The following is a 24,803-nucleotide window of genomic DNA, read 5'->3' on the forward strand; positions in this document are numbered from 1 at the left end:
CTAATGACATTTTTTTTAAAACTACTGATGTAATGTTATATTTATGGGTGGAACTCCACTTTAAGTCTTACGACAACCGGTCAATCTTTTCTCTGAACAGATCTGTTTCGAGAAGATGTTGAGCTTTAAAAAAATAAAAATAAAATAAAAAATAAAAAACACAGAAAGGAGTCATTGACCCACTTGCTCTTAAATAATATCTTATCTAATGTGGACGATTGAACCTGTCCGAGTATTGGAATGGCCCCAGTCTTCCATCTGAATGGCCTCCATGTCCTCCTAGAGGACAAGCATGGAAAGATGAACGATGGAGCTCTGGGTTAAGCAGGGAGAACAGAGATCCTTCCAACATGAGTACCGAAGAATTCTAAGCTATAGTATATATAAAAAACAAAAAAAATAAAAACAACACTATATAGACGGACGGGGTCTATACATTTTCCCTTTCTGTGGAAAGCTTACAGCGGAGGAAGCGTACACACTGTGTGCATAGTGGTAACTAGACTGGTGGAGGCACCATTCTCAAACAGTCTACACATCCATCTGGTCAGCAGCATCGGCGCTCCACCTCTGAAGATTGCCTTCGAAGCTTAAATCCCTTTCCGTATGTGGCGCTGGCATTGGTTGATGGGATTCTTTTACCTAAAGAAAAAAGAAAAGAGCTATTTAACTGCTTCAATACCGGGCACTTTCACCCTCTTCCTATCCAGGCAAAATGTTCAGCTTTCAGTGCTGTCGCACTTTGAATGACAATTGAGCGGTCATGCAACAATGTACCAATATGACATTTTTTGACACAGAGCTTTTTCTTTTGGTGGTATTTAAAGCGGAGCTCCACCCTAAAGTGGTCATCGGATTCCTCCCCCCCTCCAGTGCCACAATTGGCACCTTTCAGCGGGGAGGGGGGGTGCAGATACCCGTCTAAGACAGGTATTTGCACCCACTTCCGGCATAGAGCCTGCGGTAGTGCGTCAGTTCCCGTCTCCCCCCCCCATTGTGTTCTGGGAAACACACGGCTCCCAGAACACAGCGGGGAACAGTGAGGACAGGGCAACGCGACTCGCGCATGTGCAGTAGGGTACCGGGCAGTGAAGCCGCAACGCTTCACTTCCTGGTTCCCTCACCGATTATGGTGGTGGGGGCAGCAGAGAGACAAGCAATTGCTTGTCTTCTGCTGCCTACGTCGCTGGACTCCAGGACAGGTAAGTGTCCATTTATTAAAAGTCAGCAGTATTTGTAGCTGCTGGCTTTTACAATTTTTATTTTACGGCGGAGCTCCGCTTTAATCACCACTGTGTAAAAATGTTTTCTGTTATAAAATTTTGTAAATTAGTAATTTTTCTGCTGCACTGATATGCTGTACTGATGGGCACGGATAGGCTGCAATAATGGGCACTGATGAGGCGCCACTGATGGACACTGATGAGGCGCCACTGATGGATACTGATGAGGCGCCACTGATGATCAGTGCCCTGATTATAAGTGTAAATGTCCCCTGTATCTGGAAATGATTGGCTTTCCTTTCCTCAGACATTGACAGTGCTAAAAAAAAACTGAATTTGTTTACATGCGATTGGATACAGCTGATCACATGGTAAAGAGCCAACGTCATTGGCTCTTTCTCTTGGACACAGCTCACCACCGATCAAGCGGCACGCGTGAAGGACGTCATATGATGTGCAGTCAGGATCTTAAAGCCACCACCTGGCCGTCATTCTGCTATAGGCCAAGTGGGAAGGTGTTAAAGAGACTACCATCTCACCTATTAGGTCAAAGAGACAGAACCACCAATGTGCCCACCTCCAACCTGATTATAGCCAAGTTCTCCAATGCTAGAGTTGCTGAGAAATTCCAATACCTCCAGGTATGGAGGAGCATATGACCTCCTCCCATGATGCAATGTGCAGACTGAGGACCAGATTCTCAAAGGACTTACGACGGCGCAGCGCCATGTAAGCCGTCGTAAGTCTAATGCCGCATACACACCATCACTTTATGTGATGAAAAAAAACGACACTTTCTGTGAAGTAAAAAATGACGTTTTTGAAACTTCAATTTTCAAAGACGAAGTTGCCTACACACCATCGTTTTTCTCACAATGTTCTAGCAAAGCGAGGTTACGTTCCACCACGTTTTACCATTGAAGCTTGCTTCATAAGTAGCTTCTGGGCATGCGTGGATGAAAAAACGTCTTAGAAAACGACGTTTTTTGCTACACACGGTCAATTTCTGTGAAGTAAAAAGTGCACTTTTGAAAAACGACACATAAAATTGAAGCATGCTTCAATTTTTTTTGGTCGTTTTTTACAAGACATAAAACGACGTTTTCCCCCACACACAGTCAATTAAAGTGACGTTTTTAAAAACGTCATTTTTTTTCATCACATAAAGTGATGGTGTGTACGCGGCATTAATCTGACCCGTCGTATCTATGCGACTGATTCTTAGGCCCCATACTCACGAGAGGATTTATCCGCGGATACGGTCCAGCGGACCGTATCTGCGGATAAATCCTCTCGAGGATTTGCGCGGATTTCCATGCGATGGAGTGTACTCACCATCGAATCGAAATCCGCGCCGCAATCCTCTGGCGATGACGTGTCGCGCCGTCGCCGCAATTATGACGCGGCGACGTGCGCGACGCTGTCATATAAGGAATTCCACGCATGCGTCGTATCATTACGACGCATGCGGGGGATCCCTTCGGACGGATGGATCCGGTGAGTCTGTACAGACCAGCGGATCCATCCGTTGGGATGGATTCCAGCGGATAGATTTGATAGCATGTCATCATATATTTATCCGCTGGAAATCCATCCCAGGGGAGAAAAATCCGGGGAAACAGATCCGCTGGAGTGTACACACCATAGGATCTATCCGCTGAAACCCATTCGCTGGGATTTTTCAGCGGATGGATTCTATCGTGTGTATGGGGCCTTAGAATCAGTTACGCATAGATATCCATTAGATCTGACAGGCGTAAGTCTCTTGCAATTATTTTTTTGCCCGCTAGGTGGCGCTTCCGTCGAATTCCGCGTTGAGTATGCAAATTAGCTAGATACGCGAATTCCCGAACGTACGCGTGGCAGACGCAGTAAAGTTACAACGTTTACGTTAGGCTTTTGTAATGTTGCCCCTGCTATATAGTGGCATAAGTGCGGCGCAACAATGTCAAGTATGGTCGTCGTTCCCGCGTCGAAATTTTAAAAAGTTACGTCGTTTGCGTAAGTCGTCCGTGAATGGGGCTGGACGTCATTTATGTTCACGTCGAAACCAATGAGGTCCTTACGACGTCATTTGGAGCAATGCACACTGGGATATTTTTAAGGACGGTGCATGCGCAGTTAGTTCGGGACACGCTTGATTTAAATGATACATGCCCCCTACCCGCCGAATTTGAATTCCGCCGGGTGATTTACGATACGCCGCCGCAACTTACGGAGCAAGTGCTTTGAGAATACAGCACTTGCCTGTGTAAGTTGCGGCGGCGTAACGTAAATCATATACGTTACGCCGCCGCATAGATACGCCGATATACAAGAATCTGGGCCCTAGTGGCCAATTGTCCGACCTCAACACATGTTCACATGAGCAGAAGTACGGTACCAACTCTGTACGTGCAACTTAGATGCAGTGGCGGGATTGCTCACAAGAGGAATTATAAATGGGCGTGGGTGGGCTTTAAAGAGGTCCTGTGCTGAAAAGCAAAGTCAAAATGGGTTGGGTGGGTTTTAAGGAGGCCCTTTCACTTTGCCCATGTGGTCTCTTTACAGACAGACAATCTATGATGACAAAGATATGGAGCTGACTTGGTTGGTAAAGATACGGCCTGTATACTTACTAATTTCTAAGAATAGCTCATTAATGTTGATGGCGTTCTTGGCACTTGTCTCCACAAACACAGCATTGATGGAATCAGCATAATCTTTAGCATCTTTTTCCAGCACTTCCCTAAAAGGAAAAATTGAATCAATTCTGTTGACGAAGGTGAAGGTTTCTTACAATATCAGATTTATTATAGGGGGGGACCAATATGCTGCTAAATGCCCAAAGGCGTTTTTACAATTCGGCACTGCGTCGCTTTAACAGACAATTGCGCGGTCGTGCGACGTGGCTCCCAAACAAAATTGACGTCCTTTTTTCCCCACAAATAGAGCTTTCTTTTGGTGGTATTTGATCACCTCTGCGGTTTTTATTTTTTGCGCTATAAACAAAAATAGAGCGACAATTTTGAAAAAAAATGCAATATTTTTTACTTTTTGCTGTAATACATATCCCCCAAAAACATATAACATTTTTTTTTCCTCAGTTTAGGCCGATACGTATTCTTCTACCTATTTTTGGTAAAAAAAAAAAAAAAAAAATCGCAATAAGCGTTTATCGATTGGTTTGCGCAAAATTTATAGCGTTTACAAATTAGGGGATAGTTTTATTTAGCGATTTTTTTCGTGACTACGGCATTATGGCGGACACTTCGGACAATTTTGACACATTTTTGGGACCATTGTCATTTTCACAGCAAAAAATGCATTTAAATTGCATTGTTTATTACGAAAATGACAGTTGCAGTTTGGGAGTTAACCACAGGGGGCGCTGTAGGAGTTAGTGTTCACCTAGTGTGTGTTTACAACTGTAGGGGGGTGTGGCTGTAGGACTGACGTCATCGATCGAGTCTCCCTATAAAAGGGATCACTCGATCGATGCAGCCGCCACCGTGAAGCACGGGGAAGCCGCGTTTACATACGGCTCTCCCCGTTCTTCAGCTCCGGGGAGCGATCGCGACGGAGCGGCTATAAACGAATAGCCGCGCCGTCGCCCCGGATCGCTCCCCGCGGGAATCCGACCGCCGCATGTAGCAGGGGGGGGGTCCCGATCGGACCCCCGACCCGCGGAAAGGCAAGGACGTACCTGTACGCCCATTTGCCTGTACGTGCCATTCTGTGGACGTATATATACATGCGGCGGTCGGGAAGTGGTTAAAGAACTCTACACAGCACTAGGTATATGTATTAAATTCACTCTACCTTGCTAAAATAAATTTTTAGCCCGATAACAGCTGTCCTCTTCGAAGGATAAAAAAAAAAAAAAAAAAAAAACATACTCACTAGTCCATGGATTCCAGTGTCGTCTTGCTTTCTGCGGAAGTTCTCCATGCACCCCTCTCCTAGAATGCTGCCATCTTAAAGTTCCTGTTTGCACATCCGACAGATATATGGGGCTGGGAGAGACCTGTGGTACGCCTGCGCTTGCGTGAGGGATCTTGCAGGTCTTCCATGTATTTGGGACCTGGCAGACCTGTAGTGTTTATGCGCATGCGCAAGATATTGCAGGTCTTCCGGGTCCCGCAATACTCATCCCCAAGTGAAACACTGCAGAATGTGTGACGAGACATCCCAAAAGGATTAAAGATGCTACACCAAAATAAGGTATTTACACTGCTTCACTTAAAGCGGAGCTCCATCCAAAAGGGGCAGCTCCACTTGTTTGCCTTGCTTCACTTAAAGCGGAGCTCCATCCAAAAGGGGAAGCTCCACTTGTTTGCCTCCCCCCTCCGCTGCCACATTTGGCACCTTTCGGGGGACAGCGGGTACCTGGTTTTGACAGGTGCCTGCTCCCACTTCTGGCTCAGTTTACCATGGGGAAGTTAGCCGGATGTTCGGGCCCCCCCCGCAGCCAGCCTATTCACAGAGCGCAGCACAATTCAGTGGCCCCCCTCCCTTAGCCAAGATGGCGACACTAGCACCTGAGAACTGATCCAAGAATCGGCTCGGGTGAGAACACCGCTGGATGCCTGAATAGGTAAATGCCCTTATAGTAAAGGTCAGCAGCTACAGCATTTGTAGCTGCTGACTTTCCACTTTTTTTGTAACTCCTCTTTCATATGGAATTCCAAGCTCCAGCGCCAGCTTCAGGGGAGAGAAAGGACAGCCAACAACGGGTGCCCCATAGTAAGCCTATGGGCATAGGTATGTGCAGCCTATTGCATTAGAGTGTGCACCCCAAATGTATTAAAACATGGACGGTGTTAGTAGGGCAGTGGATGGTGTCCGTAGAGCAATGGACTTGTCTATCGGGCAGAAGTTGGGTGTCAGTATGGCAGCGGACGGTGTTAATAGATTTTTCTTTTTATTATTTTATTTATTATTCTTTACAATTTTTTTTTTAGGCGCCTCGTTAATGGGGGTTTTGGTGAATTATCAGCAGGGGGAATCTGCGCTGCACAGGGCGAATTAGGGTGTGCCGGGTAAGATTGGGCACACCCTATGCCTATGTGTGATGTCACTGGAGGAATTGCAGCCGTCGTCAGCGTTTAGTCTGAAGCACCTTGAGAATAAGTAAGTATATGCATCTTCCTTCTATAGGGTAGTTAGTATAGGACAGCGATGGTGAACCTTGGCACCCCAGATGTTTTGGAACTACCTTTCCCATGATGCTCAACTACACTGCAGAGTGCATTAGCATCATGGGAAATGTAGTTCCAAAACATCTGGGGTGCCAAGTTTTGCCATCACTGGTATAGGAGTTGAGGGGGGGAGGCAGGAGACGCTTTAGGCTTAATTACTGTATTTATTTGCGTATAACTGAAAATCGGTTACAAATAGTGCGTGTTATACGCGGATACTGCAATTTGGGCTGCCTCTGAGAAAATGGGGAGGGGGGCGGGACGAGCGCCGCCAGATTACATACACCGAGAATCTCCTGTTTACTCAGCAGCCTCTGTAATAGGAAGTCCCGTCTCCTGGGCCGGCATTGGACCAGTGTTCTGTCTTTCATAGAAGGCGGCCCAGGAGACGGAACTTTGAATTTAAGAGGCCGCCGAGTAAACAGGAGATTCTCGCCGTTTCTAATCTGACGGCGCTCATCCCGCCCCCCTCCCTGAGATGGGCATTGATTAGGCTGCATTCATAGCAATGGGGAGGCTGCAGATGGGCATTAATCAAGCTGCATTGATGGGCAATTGTGAGGCTACAGATTGGCATTGATCAATCTGCATCAGGGCCGATCCGCCCTATAGGCTCACTATGCAAGCCGCTTAGGGCCCCCGCAAAGCTGCGGAGGGCCCCCCAAAATACTAGAGGCCCCGCCTGGTGAGAAGTAATTTTCGCCCCCTTACCCCGCTTCTCAACTAGCTGGCTGCATGGGATAAGATGTAAGAAGTCAGCACCCCCTGCTTCTCACTTTAATGTAAGATGTCATTTCCGACAGCAGAACACCCCCTCCCCCCTGTCACTGTCGGCAGCACCCCCCTCTCAACTTTAATGTGACATGTTATTTTGCTTAGGGCCCCAGGGAGGTCAGGATCGGCACTGAGCTGCATTGATGGGAAATTGTGAAGCAGCAGATGGGCATTGATCAGGCTGCATTGATGGGCAATTTTAAGGTTGCAGATGGGCATTGATTAGGCTGCATTGATGGGCACTGACCCTTATTTTGCTTCAAAGTTCTTTATTTAAATTTTAAGATTTTTTTCAGGCCGATATGGATTATATATGTATACAAATTTGCAAAAAAGCGTATATTGATTGGTTTGCGCAAAAGTTATAGCATCTACAAAAATAGGGGATAGATTTATGGCATTTTTTATTATTAATATTTTTTTAACTTGTAATGGCAGCGATCTGCGTTTTTTTTTTGGGACTGCGATATTATGGCGGACATATCGGACACTTTTGACACATATTTGGGACCATTGGCCGCTAGGGGCGTTTACGTTGATTTACGCGTCGAATATGTAAATGAGCAAGATACGCCAATTCACGAACGTACATACGCCTGTCGCAGTAAGCTACGCCGTTTACGTAAGACATACGCCGGCGTAAAGATAAAACACCTCTATAGGTGGCGCAGCCCATGCAAGGTATGGACGACGAAACAGACGTCGTATTTTACGTCGTTTGCGTAAGCCGTACGTGAATGGGGCTGGGCGTAGATTACGTTCACGTCGAAAGCATTGAGCCGACGTATCTTAGGGAGTATTTGCGATGTGATTCTGAGCATGCGCGCGCATGCGCTGTACCAGCGGCCCTTCATTTACATGGGGTCACGGTTAATTTAAATGTAGCACGCCCACTACCTGCCTATTTTGAATTAGGCGGGCTTACGCCGGCCCATTTTCGATACGCCGACGTAACTTACGGAGCAAGTGCTTTGTGAATACTGGCCTTGCCTCACTATGTTACGTCGGCGTAGCGCAAATGGGATGCGCTACGCCGGCCAAAAGATACGCCGCTCTACGCGAATCTGGCCCTATGAGTGCAGGTTAGATATGGAAAGAAGAATCTGATTGGTTGTACACTTCCAGGCTACACCATTTACCAACATATCACCTTCCCAGTGTTTTCTACATGCAGAGCCGATAGACAACCCACCATGGATAAGACACGGCTTGCATACAGGGCTATAGAAAGAATGACAGACAATATTTGTACGAAGGTAACCAGACGTACCTGACGTCATTCAGGTCACATTTGTTTCCAGCTATTGCCACCACGATGTTGGGGGGCCCATGCTGACGAAGCTCCTTCACCCAGTTCTTCAACGTTGAAAACGTTTCCTGTAGAAGAGGGGGTGATCGGCAGAATATTAGAAGCTTATCTATATGAAGTCAGGCACGTTAATACAAAGTCATGCAGAACTGAAACCAATGGTCTGCAAGTGAACCTTTGCTTTGCCTAGGCAGGGCAAAGCAACAGGTTCACTTATTGCCCACTTTCTTCCTTTGCTCACCTTTTCAGCTCGTTAGCTGCTATATTAATTCACTGGGAGCTAAACCAAAACATTTCCACGTATTGGGGCATGTGACTCACCCCCCTTCTCTCCATGTGACAGTGAAGGAGCTTGTTGACTGCCTGGGAGCGCTGTCACATGAGAGTGGGGAGAGTCCTTAGCCCTGTGTAAGATCCAAGAATCATTGGCTTCCTCTTTTTCCCCTAGCTGAATAGTATAATGGGGAAGTGAAAGGAAAGTTCACTTTAAGATCTTCCCTTTTTACAGTTTTCCATATAAACATGCATGCCTGGATCTCCCTAGCGGAGGAGCAGGAAGGAATGGGTGCATCCAGGCCCCTCTACCGCCGGATTACTACAGGAGAAAAAAATTGCATTCAGACAAGATTTTTAAACATATCTGATCCCTATTACGTCTAATAACAGCCATACATGATGGCCCCTGGTGTAGGGTGCCCACCTGTCCCGGCGGATTGCCCGGGACTGTCCCGCAATTGACATGTCTGTCCCTGGTCCCGGGCACCTTAATTCCGGGATAATACAGTGTCCTGGAATGAAATAGAGGACACAGTCACCCCCTATTAACTAATAACTACATTTCCGGAACTGGTTGCTAGGGCTGAAGCTGCCTGGCATCTTGCAACCAGTGACAATTTACTCTCAGACAGTGAAGCCAGTAGCGAGGCCTGCGCCTAGTGCAGCGCTACTATCCCCACCCACCTCGGCATCTCCTCCTTCTCCGGCACCTAGCGGCAAGCAGCAGGGACTGGTGTGATCTTCACTCTCCAGATAGCGACTCCACTCCTTTCCTGTAATGCACGTGGCTCATGCAAAGGGAGTGACAGCAGCACTGCATCTGGTGGCAGGCTATGGGTGGCAAGCGGCACTGCATCTGATGGCAAGTGGCACATTCACCTGACAAATAACCCACTGACAAATTCCCCATCAACCCCGAGACTACATTTCCCCCGCCCCCCCCTCATCTTTTTGTGGGGAAGGTGAGGGGGACGGGGTGTCCCTGAATGGCAGTTTGGAAATGTGGTCACCCTACCCTGGTGCCCAAAGACATGAGGTTTTTGCCTATCTGGCCACCATCAAACATCCATGGCCATCTATACCTTCCTTAGCCAAGGCTAATGGGCTCCCATAACCCAACTCCTGTGGATGATTGTATTTCTACAAGAAACTGGTCATCTACAGCAGTGGTTCTCAACTCCAGTCCTCAAGGCACCCCAACAGGTCATGTTTTCAGGCTTTCCATCAGTTTGCACAAGTGGTTTGATCAGTTTCACGGCCTTAGTAATTACCACAGCCGTGTCATCTGAGGGAAATCCTGAAAACATGACCTGTTGGGGCGCCTTGAGGACTGGAGTTGAGAAACACTGATCTACAGCACAGATTTAGGGTCACAGATGAGAAAAGGCAAGAATGAAAGTGACAGGTTCTCTTGAAGAGCTTGAAGCCCAACCCCTGCCAGGACCAAGTTTTTCTCACCTCCTTTGTAATGTCATATGCTATGATGGCCGCCGTCGATCCTCTGTAATACATTGGAGCCAATGCACGGAACTAGAGGGAAATAAGACAGGCCGCTATAAACACCATTAGTAAAAAAGTTCACTTACCTTTCCTGGAGTTCAAGGCCCAGATTCTTAAAGGACTTACGACGGCGCAGCGCCATGTACGCCGTCGTAAGTCCTAAACCGACCCGTCGTATCTATGCGCCTGATTCTTATAATCAGTTACGCATAGATATCCATTAGATCCATCAGGCGTTAGTCTCTTACGCCGTCGGATCTTAACTGCATTTTTTTTTGACCGCTAGGTGGCGCTTCCGCCAAATTCTGCGTCGAGTATGCAAATTAGCTAGATACGCAAATTCCCGAACTTACGTGCAGCCGACGCAGTAAAGTTACGACGTTTACGTTAGGCTTTTCCCGGCGTATAGTTGTCCCTGCTATATGAGGCATAAGTGTGGCGTACTAATGTTAAGTATGGCCGTCGTTCCCGCGTCGAAATCTTTGAAAAAAAATGAAAAAGTTAGGTTGTTTGCGTAAGTCGTCCATGAATGGGGATGGACGTCATTTACGTTCACTGCGAAAACCAATGACGTCCTTGCGGCGTACTTTGGAGCAATGCACACTGGGAAATTCCACGGACGGCGCATGCGCCGTTCCGCAAAAACGTCAATCACGTCGGGTCACAGTAGTTTTACATAAAACACGCCCCCCCTGATCCAAATTTGAATTAGGCGGGCTTTCGCCGGCCGATTTACGCTACGCCGCCGCAACTTACGGAGCAAGTGCTTTGAGAATACAGCACTTGCCCGTCTAAGTTGCGGAGGCGGAACGTAAATCGGATATGTTACGCCCGGGCAAAAGTTAGAGTCTTAATCTGAGCTTACCCGCTCTTGTCCAGCCGTATCCCATATAAGAAACTTATGGAGTTCGTTCTGATACTGTACAGTCTTGGTCATAAAAGAAGCCCTGAAACAAAACATAGGAGTCGGTCAGGATGGAATTATGAGGGCTGCCATTGCTGAGGCCGTCAGAAGGTCAGAGGTCACCTGACATCTTTTAGCCTGTCCCTGACCTGACCTCATCAGCTGTCAATTTCCAAGTGTAGGGTGCAGGAGATGAGGCCGCTCACAGGCAGCAGGGGGACAATTTTAACTTTGCATTTGACTAGATCAGTGGACTCTTAACTGTGGCCCGAGGGCCAGATGCGGCCCTCTGCTTGCTTTTATGTGGCCCTTGGGGCATTATTTTATACACTGAAACTAACAATGGGGCATAATCCCTCCCCACTGAAAAGGCACAATTCCTCCCAATGACACCAATGATGGGGCAGATTTTCCTTCCAATGACACCAATAATGGGGCAGATTTCCTTCCAATCAGTAGATAAGCCGGCCTAACTCTGAATCTACGCCGGCGTTTGTTTAAGCGTATGCTCAAACAGAGATACGCTTAAACAAAGCTAAGATAGGACGGCTTGCGCCGTTCTATCTTAGCTTGCAATTTTTTGGATGGCCGCTAGGTGGCGCTTCCATTGCGGCCGGCGTAGATTATGTAAATGAGCGTTTACGCCGATTCCCGAACGTACGCGAGCCCGCCGCAGTCGATTAACGTCGTTTCCGTAAGGCCTTAGGCGGCCTAAAGTTATTCCACCTATGAGGTGGAATAACAATGTTAAAGTATGGCGGCCGTTCCCGCCGCGAGGTTCGAATTTTTTACGTCGTTTGCGCAAGTCGTCCGCGAATCGGGAGTTACGTCGTTTACGTCCGCGTCTAAATCAATAGGCCCGTACGGCGTACTTAGCCGCAATGCGCCCTGGGAAATTTAGGCGCCCGGTGCATGCGCAGTAAGAAAAAACGTAAAAAAACGTGAGGTCAAGCCTCATTAGCATTAAACACGCCCCCCCCCCCCAACCCATTTGAATTAGGCGCCCTTACGCCCGCCGTGTTTACACTACGCCGCCCTAAGAAAGGAGGTAAGTGCTTTCTGAATCATGTACTTTCCTCTCTTACTTAAGGCGGCGTAGTGTAAATACGCTAGGCTACGCCGACCCATTTTTAGGCGCCCCTACCTGAATCTACCCAGTCATATCTCATGCCGAATTGGCAGCCTCCGAATCGTTGCGGCGTCGCACCGATTCCCAAAAGTCGTTTCTGTACTCCTTTTGGCGATTTGAGGGCGCGATTTGCACTGACATCTGTGCAGAAACCCACACAGGTGTCTCAGAAATCGCCCCCGAAGTAAGGACTGACACGCGGGATTGAAATCGTTCAGCTGAACTCACCCGCTTTCAATCCCGCATCAATGTGAACCACGGCTTAAAGAGATTTTCTGTCGCTTTCCACTGTGTCTCTAATGCCGCGTACACACTGTCGGAATTTCCGACAACAAATGTTCGATGTGAGCTTGTTATCGGAAAATCCGACCGTGCGTAGGCTCCATCGGACATTTGCTGTCGGAGTTTGCGACAACAAATGTTTGAGAGCTGGTTCTCAATTTTTTTCGACAACAAAAGTTCTTGTCGGAAATTCCGATCGCCTGTAGCCAATTCCAACGCACAAAAATCATATGCATGTTCGGAATCATTGAACTTCATATTTCTCGGCTCGTCGTACGTCATTGCGTTCTCGACGTTCGGAATTTCCGACAACATTTGTGAGACCGTGTGTATGCAATACAAGTTTGAGCGAACAGTCCGTCTGAAAAAAATCCACGGTTTTGATGTCAGAATATCAGATTGTCTGTACGCGGCATAAGACAGGAAGTGAAGGGAAATCTCTCCAACAGAATACAGAAAGGAAAAAAAAAAAAAAAAAAGGGGGGGTTTTAAAGGAAAACATTTTTTTCCCTAAATAGCTTCCTTTACCTTAGTGCAGTCCTCCTTCACTTACCTCATCCTTCCATTTTGCTTTTAAATGTCCTTATTTCTTCTGAGAAATCCTCACTTCCTGTTCTTCTGTCTGTAACTCCACACAGTAATGCAAGGCTTTCTCCCTGGTGTGGAGAAAGCCTCTTGAAGGGGCGAGCAGGAGTGTCAGGACGCCCACTAACACACAGCTCCTTTCTCTATCTGCAAAGTAGAGAGTGTCCTGACACTCCTGCTCGCCCCCTCAAGAGGCTTTCTCCACACCAGGGAGAAAGCCTCGCATTACGGTGTGGAGTTACAGACCAAAGAACAGGAAGTGAGGATTTCTCAGAAGAAATAAGGACATTTAAAAGCAAAAATGGAAGGATGAGGTAAGTGAAGGAGGACTGCACCAAGGTAAAGGAAGCTATTTAGGGGGGAAAAAACAACCCCTTTAACTGTACACCCCTCTATTTAAAAATGTTAGCGGGAACAAGGATATCCGAACAAAAGAAACTCACCCAATTGTGGGATTGATATTCGGATCAAAGCTGTCTTCTACAAACCGCCAGACGATACTGGATTTTCCGACACCAGTGTCCTGCAGAAAAACAAACCAGAGTCAGAATGGCGACAGGCAGTTTAGTGTAAGAGCTCTAGCCATTGCATTTTACACACAAGGGATGGGAACATTACAGCTGCACAAAAACAAAACCCAATTTCAATGAATTAACGAGCTGGGATGATTCATATTTTCCCCCAATTGCCATTTGCAGGCTTCCTGCCTAGTAATACGGCACAATGACTGCGCTTTGCTGATCCTCTTATTACACTAAAGCTGGTCAGTTTTGAAAACTGTAGCTGCTGACTTTTAATAAGCAACCACTCACCTGTCCCACGATGTGGCGGGGGGCTCACCCCAGCCATTTTCTCCCTGCGTCCTCTCTCGCCGTCATCTTCACTATGGGCACCCGGCTGTGACAGCTGTTACTGCGACTTCAGAGCCAGGTGGCCACTGCACATGCACGAGCGGCACCGTACACGGTGAATGGTTCCACAGTCTCCTTGAGACCCATCATGTGTCCCAAAAGACTTCAGGAGAGTGAGAAGGAGAACTTACTTGTAAGTAAAAAATTCACCTTAATGCAATATATGCATTAAGGTGAAACAACATCTTATAATGCCGCCCCCCCCCGAGCCCCCGTTATACTAACCTGACCCCTTCGAAATTCCCGCGCAGTCCCGAGATCCTCTTTGCCGCTCAGCCTGGCCGCTGATTGGCTAGAGCGGATGGATTGAGAGCAGCGCAGCCATTGGCTGGCGCTGCTGTCAATCACATCCTGTGACGCGTCACGCCGAGGGTGGGCGAGTGATACAGTGAGCGGATATGGCCGCTCGCTTTATCACGGGAGCGCGCCCGCAATTACTGACCACCATGCGAGCTCTCGCATGACTGTGGTCAGTACTTGCGGGAGGTACTTACTGGCCACTTTCCTCTAAATCCACGTCGCCCTGGATGCCGGGTTCGCTGGTGTGTACGGTCGTAAATCTATTGGAACGCATCGCACTTGCGTTTGGAACGCATTGCGCATGCGCAGTTGGCCGCCACGTGACTTCCGCAGCATTCTACGATAGGCAGCAGACTGACACTACACCGGCAGACAAATGGCGCAGCAGAGTAAACAGAAAGTTAATGTAAGAACGGGTTCCCTTTAATTTGAAGCAGAACGCAAACCAAACAGGTTTTCTTGATTTAGGACAGGGTTTTATTGCTGTCTGCATCCTTGTTAGGAAGACTCCCTCCTCGATCCCCATCCCAGGAACCGTATTCACTGATCCAGGAAGACAATCTTCCAAACGGGAACCCAGAAGGCCATTAATACCCGCTAGAGGTTCCACCAACCCTACGAAAAACCTAAAGACCGGAGTTCCGCATTAACGCTCCAAGCTGCTGTAGATAAGAAATATCTCAGTTCTACATATTTCCTCCCGAACGTTCTCTCTCGGAATGTGGTTGCAGAGAATATTTGCTCCGCACTTAATAAAACGTACATCTGTTTGTATGGGGCTCCTGGCAACACACATTAGCTTTCGTAATGTTACATAGAAGAGGTCACAAGGCAATACATACACGTGGCTACCGCCATCTGATTCACAGGAACACCCACAGATATATTTAGAAGGCATAATACTTCATTTTAACAAGTGCTGCCTAGGCACAAAGTACCGTATATACTCGTGTAGAAGCCAACCAGAATATAAGCAGAGGCACCTAATTTTACCACAAAAAAGTCGGAAAAATGATTGACTCTAGTATAAGCCTAGGGTGTCCATGTGCATGCCTCACTTTGCCCATGCCTCACTGTGCCCATGCCTAGACTTACAGTACGTTTAACATAGGAGAATATAGAAGGGGTGCAAAAAAAAAAAAAAAAAAAAAAAATCGGTGCTCCCCGGCCGTAGGTGCCCCAGACAGCAAACTTTGCACACTTGTAGAGAAGAACTGGGGCTACATGTGTGCCAAGTTTCGGATCCAGGGGACCTACAGCCGGTACCGGGTCCTCAAAGTTACTGGAGAAATTACCATTTAACATGGGAGTCTATGGAAGGAGGTGCCCGAATTTGAAAAATCGGTGCTCCCCGGCCGTAGGTCCCCTGGACAACAAACTTTGCACACTTTAACCTACCTGTACTGTATACAACTGACATCACTGTAATACTCCAACGCTATTAATCCATGTCATTTTCATATCTTCCAATAAAATAAGATTGAAAATAAAAAATTCCCCCAAGGACCCGATAAAGGCAAGCAAAGGTCTACATCTGGCCCACAGGCAGTGTTGCCAACCGTCCGTATTTTTACGGACAGTTCGTAAAAAACGGGCACTTTTTCCCCCTGTTTGTAAATGTCCGTGGTTGCGGGAATGTGCCAGTAAAAATAGCCGAGATCGGTTCGGTTTGGAACTGCGCATGGAGATTGGAGGCAGGGGGTGATTGGAGGCAGGGGGTGATTATGGCTGCGGTGGCACTGCAGAGGGGGGTGGAGGCAGGGGGTGTTAGTGGCAGGGGGTGATTGGAGGCACCGCAGAGGGGGATGGTGGCATCGCAGAGGCTGGGGATGGAGACAGGGGTTGTTGGTGGCACCACAGAGAGGGATGGAGACAGAGGTTGTTGGTAGGGTGACCACATTTCCAAACTACAATTCAGGGACACCCCCCTTCCCAAAAATCAGCTTGTGCTGTAATGAATCACAGCACAGTGATTGGACACAAGAGGCGGGATTTATGATTTCTCCAATCACAAGCAGGGGGCGGGGATTGTGCTCCTCCAGGCATTCCTGACCAGGACAAGTGCTGTCAGTGAGTAAAGCGGTGATGTGGTGGCCTTTTTTGGGGCATCAGATTGGCCCAGGGGGTGGCTGTGTCAGTTTCATTCCGGGACACTGTATTGTCCTGGAATGAAGGTGCCCGGGACAGACCTGCAAAATGCGGGACTGTCCCGGGCAATCCGGGACACGTGGTCACCCTAGTTGTTGGTGGCACCGCAGGGGGTGATTGGAGGCAGGGGGTGATTGGAGGCAGGAGGCCTGGGGGAGATTGGAGACAGAGGGATGATTGGAGGCAGGGGGAGATTGTGGCACCGCAGAGGGGGGTGAAGGCAGGGGGTGTTAGTGGCAGAGGGGGGGTTGAGGCAGAGGGTGATGTGACTAAATAATTTGCCCCTTTTTATATCGAAAATAACACTATTTTTTTTTTTTTACCTTAATATCTACCTTCAATCACATTGCTATTTGCCCAGCGTACTTGTTTGTAGCCTAAATACAAAAATTTGCACCTAAAAATGTAATTTAGTAACTTTTGTGAAATGCCAGTAAAAACTTTTTCTGCGCCAGTAAATTTCAATCTGGTAGGTTGGCAACACTGCCCGCAGGCCGCAGTTTGGACACCACTGATCTAGATCAACCATTTTCAACCAGGGTCCTTCGTGATTCGGGTGTCCCCGATGTAGCATCGATGCATGCGACCAGGACAATCGATTTCCGGGAGGTTGCCCCGCCCCTCCCGAGAGAGCGCCCAGAGCCACTAACCCCTTGGCACCGAGGGGCCTGGTCGCATGCATCGATTGTCCTGGTCGCATGCATCGATGCTACATCGGGGACACCCGAATCACGAAGGACCCTGGTTGAAAATGGTTGATCTAGATCAGTGGTGTCCAAACTGCGGCCTGCGGGCAGTGTTGCCAACCTACCAGATTGAAATTTACTGGCGCAGAAAAAGTTTTTACTGGCATTTCACAAAAGTTACTAAATTACATTGCATCCTTGGCTTTAGGGGGTTATACCGGGATGATGCCCGCAGCTGCAGGCATCATCCCAGTACCGTTTTTTAGAGCAGGCAGTCGGCTTTTCAGGGATAACAACTGATGCGGCTAAAAGTCGCTCGGTTGTTATCCTGGGGGGAGGGGACATCCCACCCTCCCGCTGATCTTACCGGGCCTCCCGTCCCCCCGGGAGATCCGATCCGCGAGCCACTACTTCCGCCGGCTAGAGACAGACTGGAACAAAGCGTCGGCTTTGTTCCAGTCTGTATGTAAACACGGAGGCGACGTCACAACGTCACTACCGGTTTACTCGGCTGCCAATGGCGCCAATAAAAAAAAAAAAAACAGTATTCAGAATCGCAGTTTTTGGCCATCTGAATACTTTGAAGTGTAAAGGAGGAATTTGGGGTCTTTTAGACCCCCGATCCCTCCATAAAGAGTACCTGTCACCACCTACCTGTCACCACCTATTACTGTCACAAGGGATGTTTACATTCCTTGTGACATCAATAAAAGTGATTAAACATTTATGTAAAAAAATAAAAAATCAAAGCGCCCCCGTCCCCGCGCAGCAAAGAAAACGCATAAGCAAGTTGCGCCCGCATATGTAAAAGGTGTTAAAATCACACATGTGAGGTATCGCCACGATCGTCAGAGCGAGAGAAATAATTCTAGCACTAGATCTCCTCTGGAACTCTAACCTGGTAATGGTTATTTTTTCTTAAAGTGTTGCCTATGGAGATTTTTAGGTACCGTAGTTTGTCGCCTGTCCACAGCACTGGCAATACTACTGTGGGCATCCGGCTGTGACAGCTTGCAGCTTCATTCTTCATTCAGTGGGAGGAATAGTGCCCCAGCATTGGTGTCAGTGGGAGGAATAGTGCCCCAGCATTGGGATCAGTGGGAGGAATAGTGTCCATTCATTGGGATCAGTGGGAGGAATAGTGTCCCATCATTGGGATCAATGGGAGGAATAGTGTCCCATCATTGGGATCAATGGGAGGAATAGTGCCCCAGCATTGGTGTCAGTGGGAGGAATAGTGCCCCAGCATTGGTGTCAGTGGGAGGAATAGTGTCCCATCATCATTGGGATCAGTGGGAGGAATAGTGTCCCATCATCATTGGGATCAGTGGGAGGAATAGTGTCCCATCATCATTGGGATCAGTGGGAGGAATAGTGTCCCATCATCATTGGGATCAGTGGGAGGAATAGTGTCCCATCATCATTGGGATCAGTGGGAGGAATAGTGTCCCATCATCATTGGGATCAGTGGGAGGAATAGTGTCCCATCATCATTGGGATCAGTGGGAGGAATAGTGTCCCATCATCATTGGGATCAGTGGGAGGAATAGTGTCCCATCATTGGGATCAGTGGGAGGAATAGTGTCCCATCATTGGGATCAGTGGGAGGAATAGTGTCCCTTAATTGGGATCAGTGGGAGGAATAGCGCACTATCATTGGGATCAGTGGGATTAGTGGGGGGGAATTATGCCCCATTGTTGGTATTAGTGGATGAAAATAGTGCCCCAAGAGCCGGAAAAAAGCAAAAAGGGGGCCACAGTTTGGAGAACTGTGAGTATCACGTGAAAGCCAGGCAACAAACATCTTCAGAAGGAAATGTCAGCAATGGCCTCCTCTACATTCCTCTCTATTGTCTCCCCATTACCAGGTAACACAAGGAGTTCTGTACACAATACTCAGGAATGGTGTCACTGGTTGCTCGGTGACCTAGAAATACACAGTAAAGCTGCCCACAGAGGAGTCCATTTTGTTCAGGTGGTTGATTTCCCCCATCCACACACTGGATGTGAACGGGGATCCTCCCCGCTGTGTCTTTATATTCTGAGAGCTTCCCCACCATCAGAATACACAGATCTCCAATGTAGTCCATAGACCGCAGTGCAGATCGAGCGGATAAAATCAGACAGGGCGGTTGTACAGAAGTCGATCGTTAGGTGGACATACATGAATCGAAATTCAGGTTACAATCCAATTGTACAATCTCCTTTACGGCCTGGTTCACACCTCTGCGTTTTTTGGCGATTTTTGCAGAAACGCACTTCAGTCCATTTAACATGGTTTCCTATGGGGCAGCGTCACATCTGTGCTTTTTTCAGCCGCTGCGTTTTTGGAAAGGGTCAGGTACTTTTTGAAACGCAAAGCAGTGATTTTTTTTCCGCTTTTTTGGCTCAATAGACTACAATGGAGAAGCTGCAGAAATGCATGTAGTGCGTTTTTGACATGATTTGCGCTTTTAAATTTGCCCGACAACAATTTGGCTCCAAAAAAATTAAGCATAAAAAAGGACAAATCGCAGTAAAATCGCATTTACATGCACAGCAAACAGCACGGCAAAAACGACCAAAAGCAAACCGCATAGGTCAGCCTTAGATCCACCAACATGTATGTAATGCAAGCTTCTGTCTGATTGGATACAATTGTCAACATTCATGTAATACAAGGTTCTGTCTGACAGAAGATTGGACAGTTCTGTAAAAAAAAAAAAAGAAGGATTGTACAGTAAATAGCCAATTATATCAGAGAACTCGCCCAAAGTGTTCCATATTAGGCTGACTATACACTATACAATCTGATTGTACAATCACATTTGGATCTACCATCAACTATGTGGTTTTAGAGCCTGCCTGATTTGATACCAATTAAAAAGGACTGTTTACAAGCGGGGGTTCCACCCAAAAGTGGAACTCTTGCTTATACACCCCCCCCCCCCCTCCAGTGCCACACTTCGCACCTTTCTGGGGGGGCGGAGGACCTGTTTTTGAAAGGCCCCCCTTCCCCACTCTCAGGAGACAGGCCGCGGCCTGATCTCCAGGAAGTGTGGCCCCCCTCCTCCTTCCACCGACACCGGGCCAATTAGAAAGCGAAGCGCGCTTCACACATGCGTAGTAGGGAACCCGCTGTATACATGTTGGACAGTGCCCGCCCCTTTGTATACATGTTGGACAGTCCCCTCCCCTTTGTATACATGTTGGACAGTCCCCTCCCCTTTGTATACATGTTGGACAGTCCCCTCCCCTTTGTATACATGTTGGACAGTCCCCTCCCCTTTGTATACATCTTGCACAGTCCCCTCCTCTTTGTATACATCTTGGACAGTCCCCACCCCTTTGTATACATCTTGGACAGTCCCCACCCCTTTGTATACATCTTGGACAGTCCCCACCCCCCTTTGTATACATCTTGGACAGTCCCCACCCCTTTGTATACATCTTGGACAGTCCCCACCCCCCTTTGTATACATCTTGGACAGTCCCCACCCCTTTGTATACATGTTGCACAGTCCCCTCCTCTTTGTATACATCTTAGACAGTCCCCTCCTCTTTGTATACATCTTAGACAGTCCCCACCCCTTTGTATACATCTTGAACAGTCCCCTCCCCTTTGTATACATCTTGGACAGTCCCCACCCCTTTGTATACATCTTGGACAGTCCCCACCCCTTTGTATACATCTTGGACAGTCCCCTCCCATTTGTATACATCTTGGACAGTCCCCACCCCTTTGTATACATCTTGAACAGTCCCCTCCCCTTTGTATACATCTTGGACAGTCCCCACCCCTTTGTATACATCTTGGACAGTCCCCACCCCTTTGTATACATCTTGGACAGTCCCCTCCTCTTTGTATACATCTTAGACAGTCCCCTCCTCTTTGTATACATCTTAGACAGTCCCCACCCCTTTGTATACATCTTGAACAGTCCCCTCCCCTTTGTATACATCTTGGACAGTCCCCACCCCTTTGTATACATCTTGGACAGTCCCCACCCCTTTGTATACATCTTGGACAGTCCCCTCCCATTTGTATACATCTTGGACAGTCCCCACCCCTTTGTATACATCTTGAACAGTCCCCTCCCCTTTGTATACATCTTGGACAGTCCCCACCCCTTTGTATACATCTTGGACAGTCCCCACCCCTTTGTATACATCTTGGACAGGCCCCCCCCCCTTTGTATACATCTTGGACAGTCCCCACCCCTTTGTATACATGTTGCACAGTCCCCTCCTCTTTGTATACATCTTAGACAGTCCCCACCCCTTTGTATACATCTTGAACAGTCCCCTCCCCTTTGTATACATCTTGGACAGTCCCCACCCCTTTGTATACATCTTGGACAGTCCCCACCCCTTTGTATACATCTTGGACAGTCTCCTCCCCTTTGTATACATCTTGGACAGTCCCCACCCCTTTGTATACATCTTGGACAGTCCCCTCCCCTTTGTATACATGCTGGACAGTCCCCTCCCCCTTGTATACATGCTGGACAGTCCCCACCCCTTTGTATACATGTTGGACAGTCCCCTCCCCTTTGTATACATCTTGGACAGTCCCCTCCCCTTTGTATACATGTTGGACAGTCCCCTCCCCTTTGTATACATCTTGGACAGTCCCCTCCCCTTTGTATACATGTTGGACAGTCCCCTCCCCTTTGTATACATGCTGGACAGTCCCTTCCCCTTTGTATACATCTTGGACAGTCCCCTCCCCTTTGTATACATGTTGGACAGTCCCCTCCCCTTTGTATACATCTTGGACAGTCCCCACCCCTTTGTATACATCTTGGACAGTCCCCACCCCTTTGTATACATCTTGGACAGTCCCCCCCCCCCTTTGTATACATCTTGGACAGTCCCCACCCCTTTGTATACATGTTGCACAGTCCCCTCCTCTTTGTATACATCTTAGACAGTCCCCACCCCTTTGTATACATCTTGAACAGTCCCCTCCCCTTTGTATACATCTTGGACAGTCCCCACCCCTTTGTATACATCTTGGACAGTCCCCACCCCTTTGTATACATCTTGGACAGTCTCCTCCCCTTTGTATACATCTTGGACAGTCCCCACCCCTTTGTATACATCTTGGACAGTCCCCACCCCTTTGTATACATGCTGGACAGTCCCCACCCCTTTGTATACATCTTGGACAGTCTCCTCCCCTTTGTATACATCTTGGACAGTCCCCACCCCTTTGTATACATCTTGGACAGTCCCCACCCCTTTGTATACATGCTGGACAGTCCCCTCCCCCTTGTATACATGCTGGACAGTCCCCACCCCTTTGTATACATGTTGGACAGTCCCCTCCCCTTTGTATACATCTTGGACAGTCCCCTCCCCTTTGTATACATGTTGGACAGTCCCCTCCCCTTTGTATACATCTTGGACAGTCCCCTCCCCTTTGTATACATGTTGGACAGTCCCCTCCCCTTTGTATACATGCTGGACAGTCCCTTCCCCTTTGTATACATCTTGGACAGTCCCCTCCCCTTTGTATACATGTTGGACAGTCCCCTCCCCTTTGTATACATCTTGGACAGTCCCCTCCCCTTTGTATACATGTTGGACAGTCCCCTCCCCTTTGTATACATGCTGGACAGTCCCTTCCCCTTTGTATACATCTTGGACAGTCCCGTACTCCAATGGCCTCCACAGTCACCAGATCTCATCCAATAGAGCACCTTTGGGTTGTGGTGGAAGAGGAGATTCGTATCATGGATGTGCAGCCGACAAATCTGCAGCAACTGCGTCACTGAGGACCAAAATCTCTGAGGAAAGTTCCCAACACCTTGTAGAATCCATGCCACCAAGAATGAGGGGAGAAGGGGGTCCAACCCGGTACTAGCGAGGTGTACCTAATAAAGTGTCCGGTGAGTGTATATGTGTGTGCGCGCGTGCGCGCGCGCACGCGTGCGTGTGTGTACACTCAACTCAACAATCCATTTCATTTGCATCCAATCAGGTAGATTCTTGTATAATGTAGTACAAGGGACCTACCTGACTAGACACAAATTAAATGGATTGTTCCAGTTTATCCTCATAGTTGGTAAGTCTAAAGGAAATTGTACAATCTGATTGTATAGTATGTGGCCAGTTTAGGATTGTATCGTATGGGGCCAGTTTAGGATTGTAGCGTATGGGGCCAGTTTAGGATTGTAGCGTATGGGGCCAGCTTAGGATTGTATCGTATGTGGCCAGTTTAGGATTGTATCGTATGTGGCCAGTTTAGGATTGTATCGTATGTGGCCAGTTTAGGATTGTATCGTATGTGGCCAGTTTAGGATTGTATCGTACGTGGCCAGTTTAGGATTGTATCGTACGGGGCCAGTTTAGGATTGTATCGTATGTGGCCAGTTTAGGATTGTATCGTATGTGGCCAGTTTAGGATTGTAGCGTATGTGGCCAGTTTAGGATTGTATCGTATGTGGCCAGTTTAGGATTGTATCGTATGGGGCTAGTTTAGGATTGTAGCGTATGTGGCCAGTTTAGGATTGTAGCGTATGTGGCCAGCTTAGGATTGTATCGTATGTGGCCAGTTTAGGATTGTATCGTATGGGGCTAGTTTAGGATTGTAGCGTATGTGGCCAGCTTAGGATTGTATTGTATGTGGCCAGTTTAGGATTGGGCAACAGAGATCTAAAGGGGGATTGTACAATCAGATTGCATAGTCTCGCATGGGTGCTCAACCTGTGGCCCACCATCTGTTGCGGAACTACAAGTCCCATGATGCATTGCAAGCTGCTGACAGTTACAAGCATGACTCCCACAGGCAAGAGGCATGATGGGAGTTGTAGTTCTGCAACAGCTGGAGGGCCGCAGGTTGCGCACCCATTGATAGCGTATAGCCAGTTTTATATTTATGATTATACTGATCAGATGTGACCCAGGAAGAGGTCAGGGGCCCCCTGGAGGTACACTCTGTCCCCAGCCAGGGGACCCCCACACTGATGGGGAACCTTGGCACCCCAGATGTTTTGGAACTACATTTCCCATGATGCTCCACTACACTGCAGAGTGCATGAGCATCATGGGAAATGTAGTTCCAAAACATCTGGGGTGCCAAGGTCTGCCATCAGTGAGGGGCTGCATTCTAGGACTCCATGGAGATACTTTCCTCCAGAGAAGACGGTGATAGTAAATAAAGTACTTTCCTGGGTACCATTGTGACATCACAGAGAGATCAGCCAATCACTGATCTATATTAGAGACCAGCCTATATTATTACTATGACATACACAGTCTATACATAGATAGGTTGTATATAGATAGATATAGATCTCTAGTTATATACAGGATATGATATAGGGCGCATACATAGATCTACACACAGAGATGTGCTGTCAGTGTTATTGTACACATACAGAGGAGCGCTATATGATGTCACAGACATTACATAACTCAATGTAGGCGCCCCCTATGGGCTCAGTGGAGGATATGCGGATCTCCGCTCACTCACCCCCAGCAGGCAGACTTTCAGCTCTCTCAGGGCCATGTCCGATCACACAAACCCGGGACCAGCGGCGGATCTCCGGCCTTCAGCACCTCGGCCTTCCCGGGGGCCCTGCACTGCAGCCGGACACGCCTCCCCATCCT

At 48.0% G+C, this 24,803-nt stretch overlaps 1 protein-coding gene across 1 annotated transcript; it reads right to left on the reverse strand.

Annotated features, from left to right (window-relative positions):
• RAB22A (RAB22A, member RAS oncogene family) lies at positions 1-24,803 on the reverse strand. The gene is made up of 7 exons (XM_040330747.1): positions 24,667-24,803; positions 13,606-13,685; positions 11,128-11,209; positions 10,221-10,292; positions 8,448-8,554; positions 3,842-3,951; positions 1-642 (listed from the first exon to the last, which is right to left on the reverse strand). Exons 1-7 carry the CDS (start codon positions 24,700-24,702, stop codon positions 548-550), a joined length of 582 nt encoding a protein of 193 aa, XP_040186681.1. The 5' UTR covers positions 24,703-24,803; the 3' UTR covers positions 1-547.

This window comes from Rana temporaria, chromosome 12 (assembly GCF_905171775.1).
Source record: "Rana temporaria chromosome 12, aRanTem1.1, whole genome shotgun sequence".
Lineage (NCBI taxonomy): Eukaryota > Metazoa > Chordata > Amphibia > Anura > Ranidae > Rana > Rana temporaria.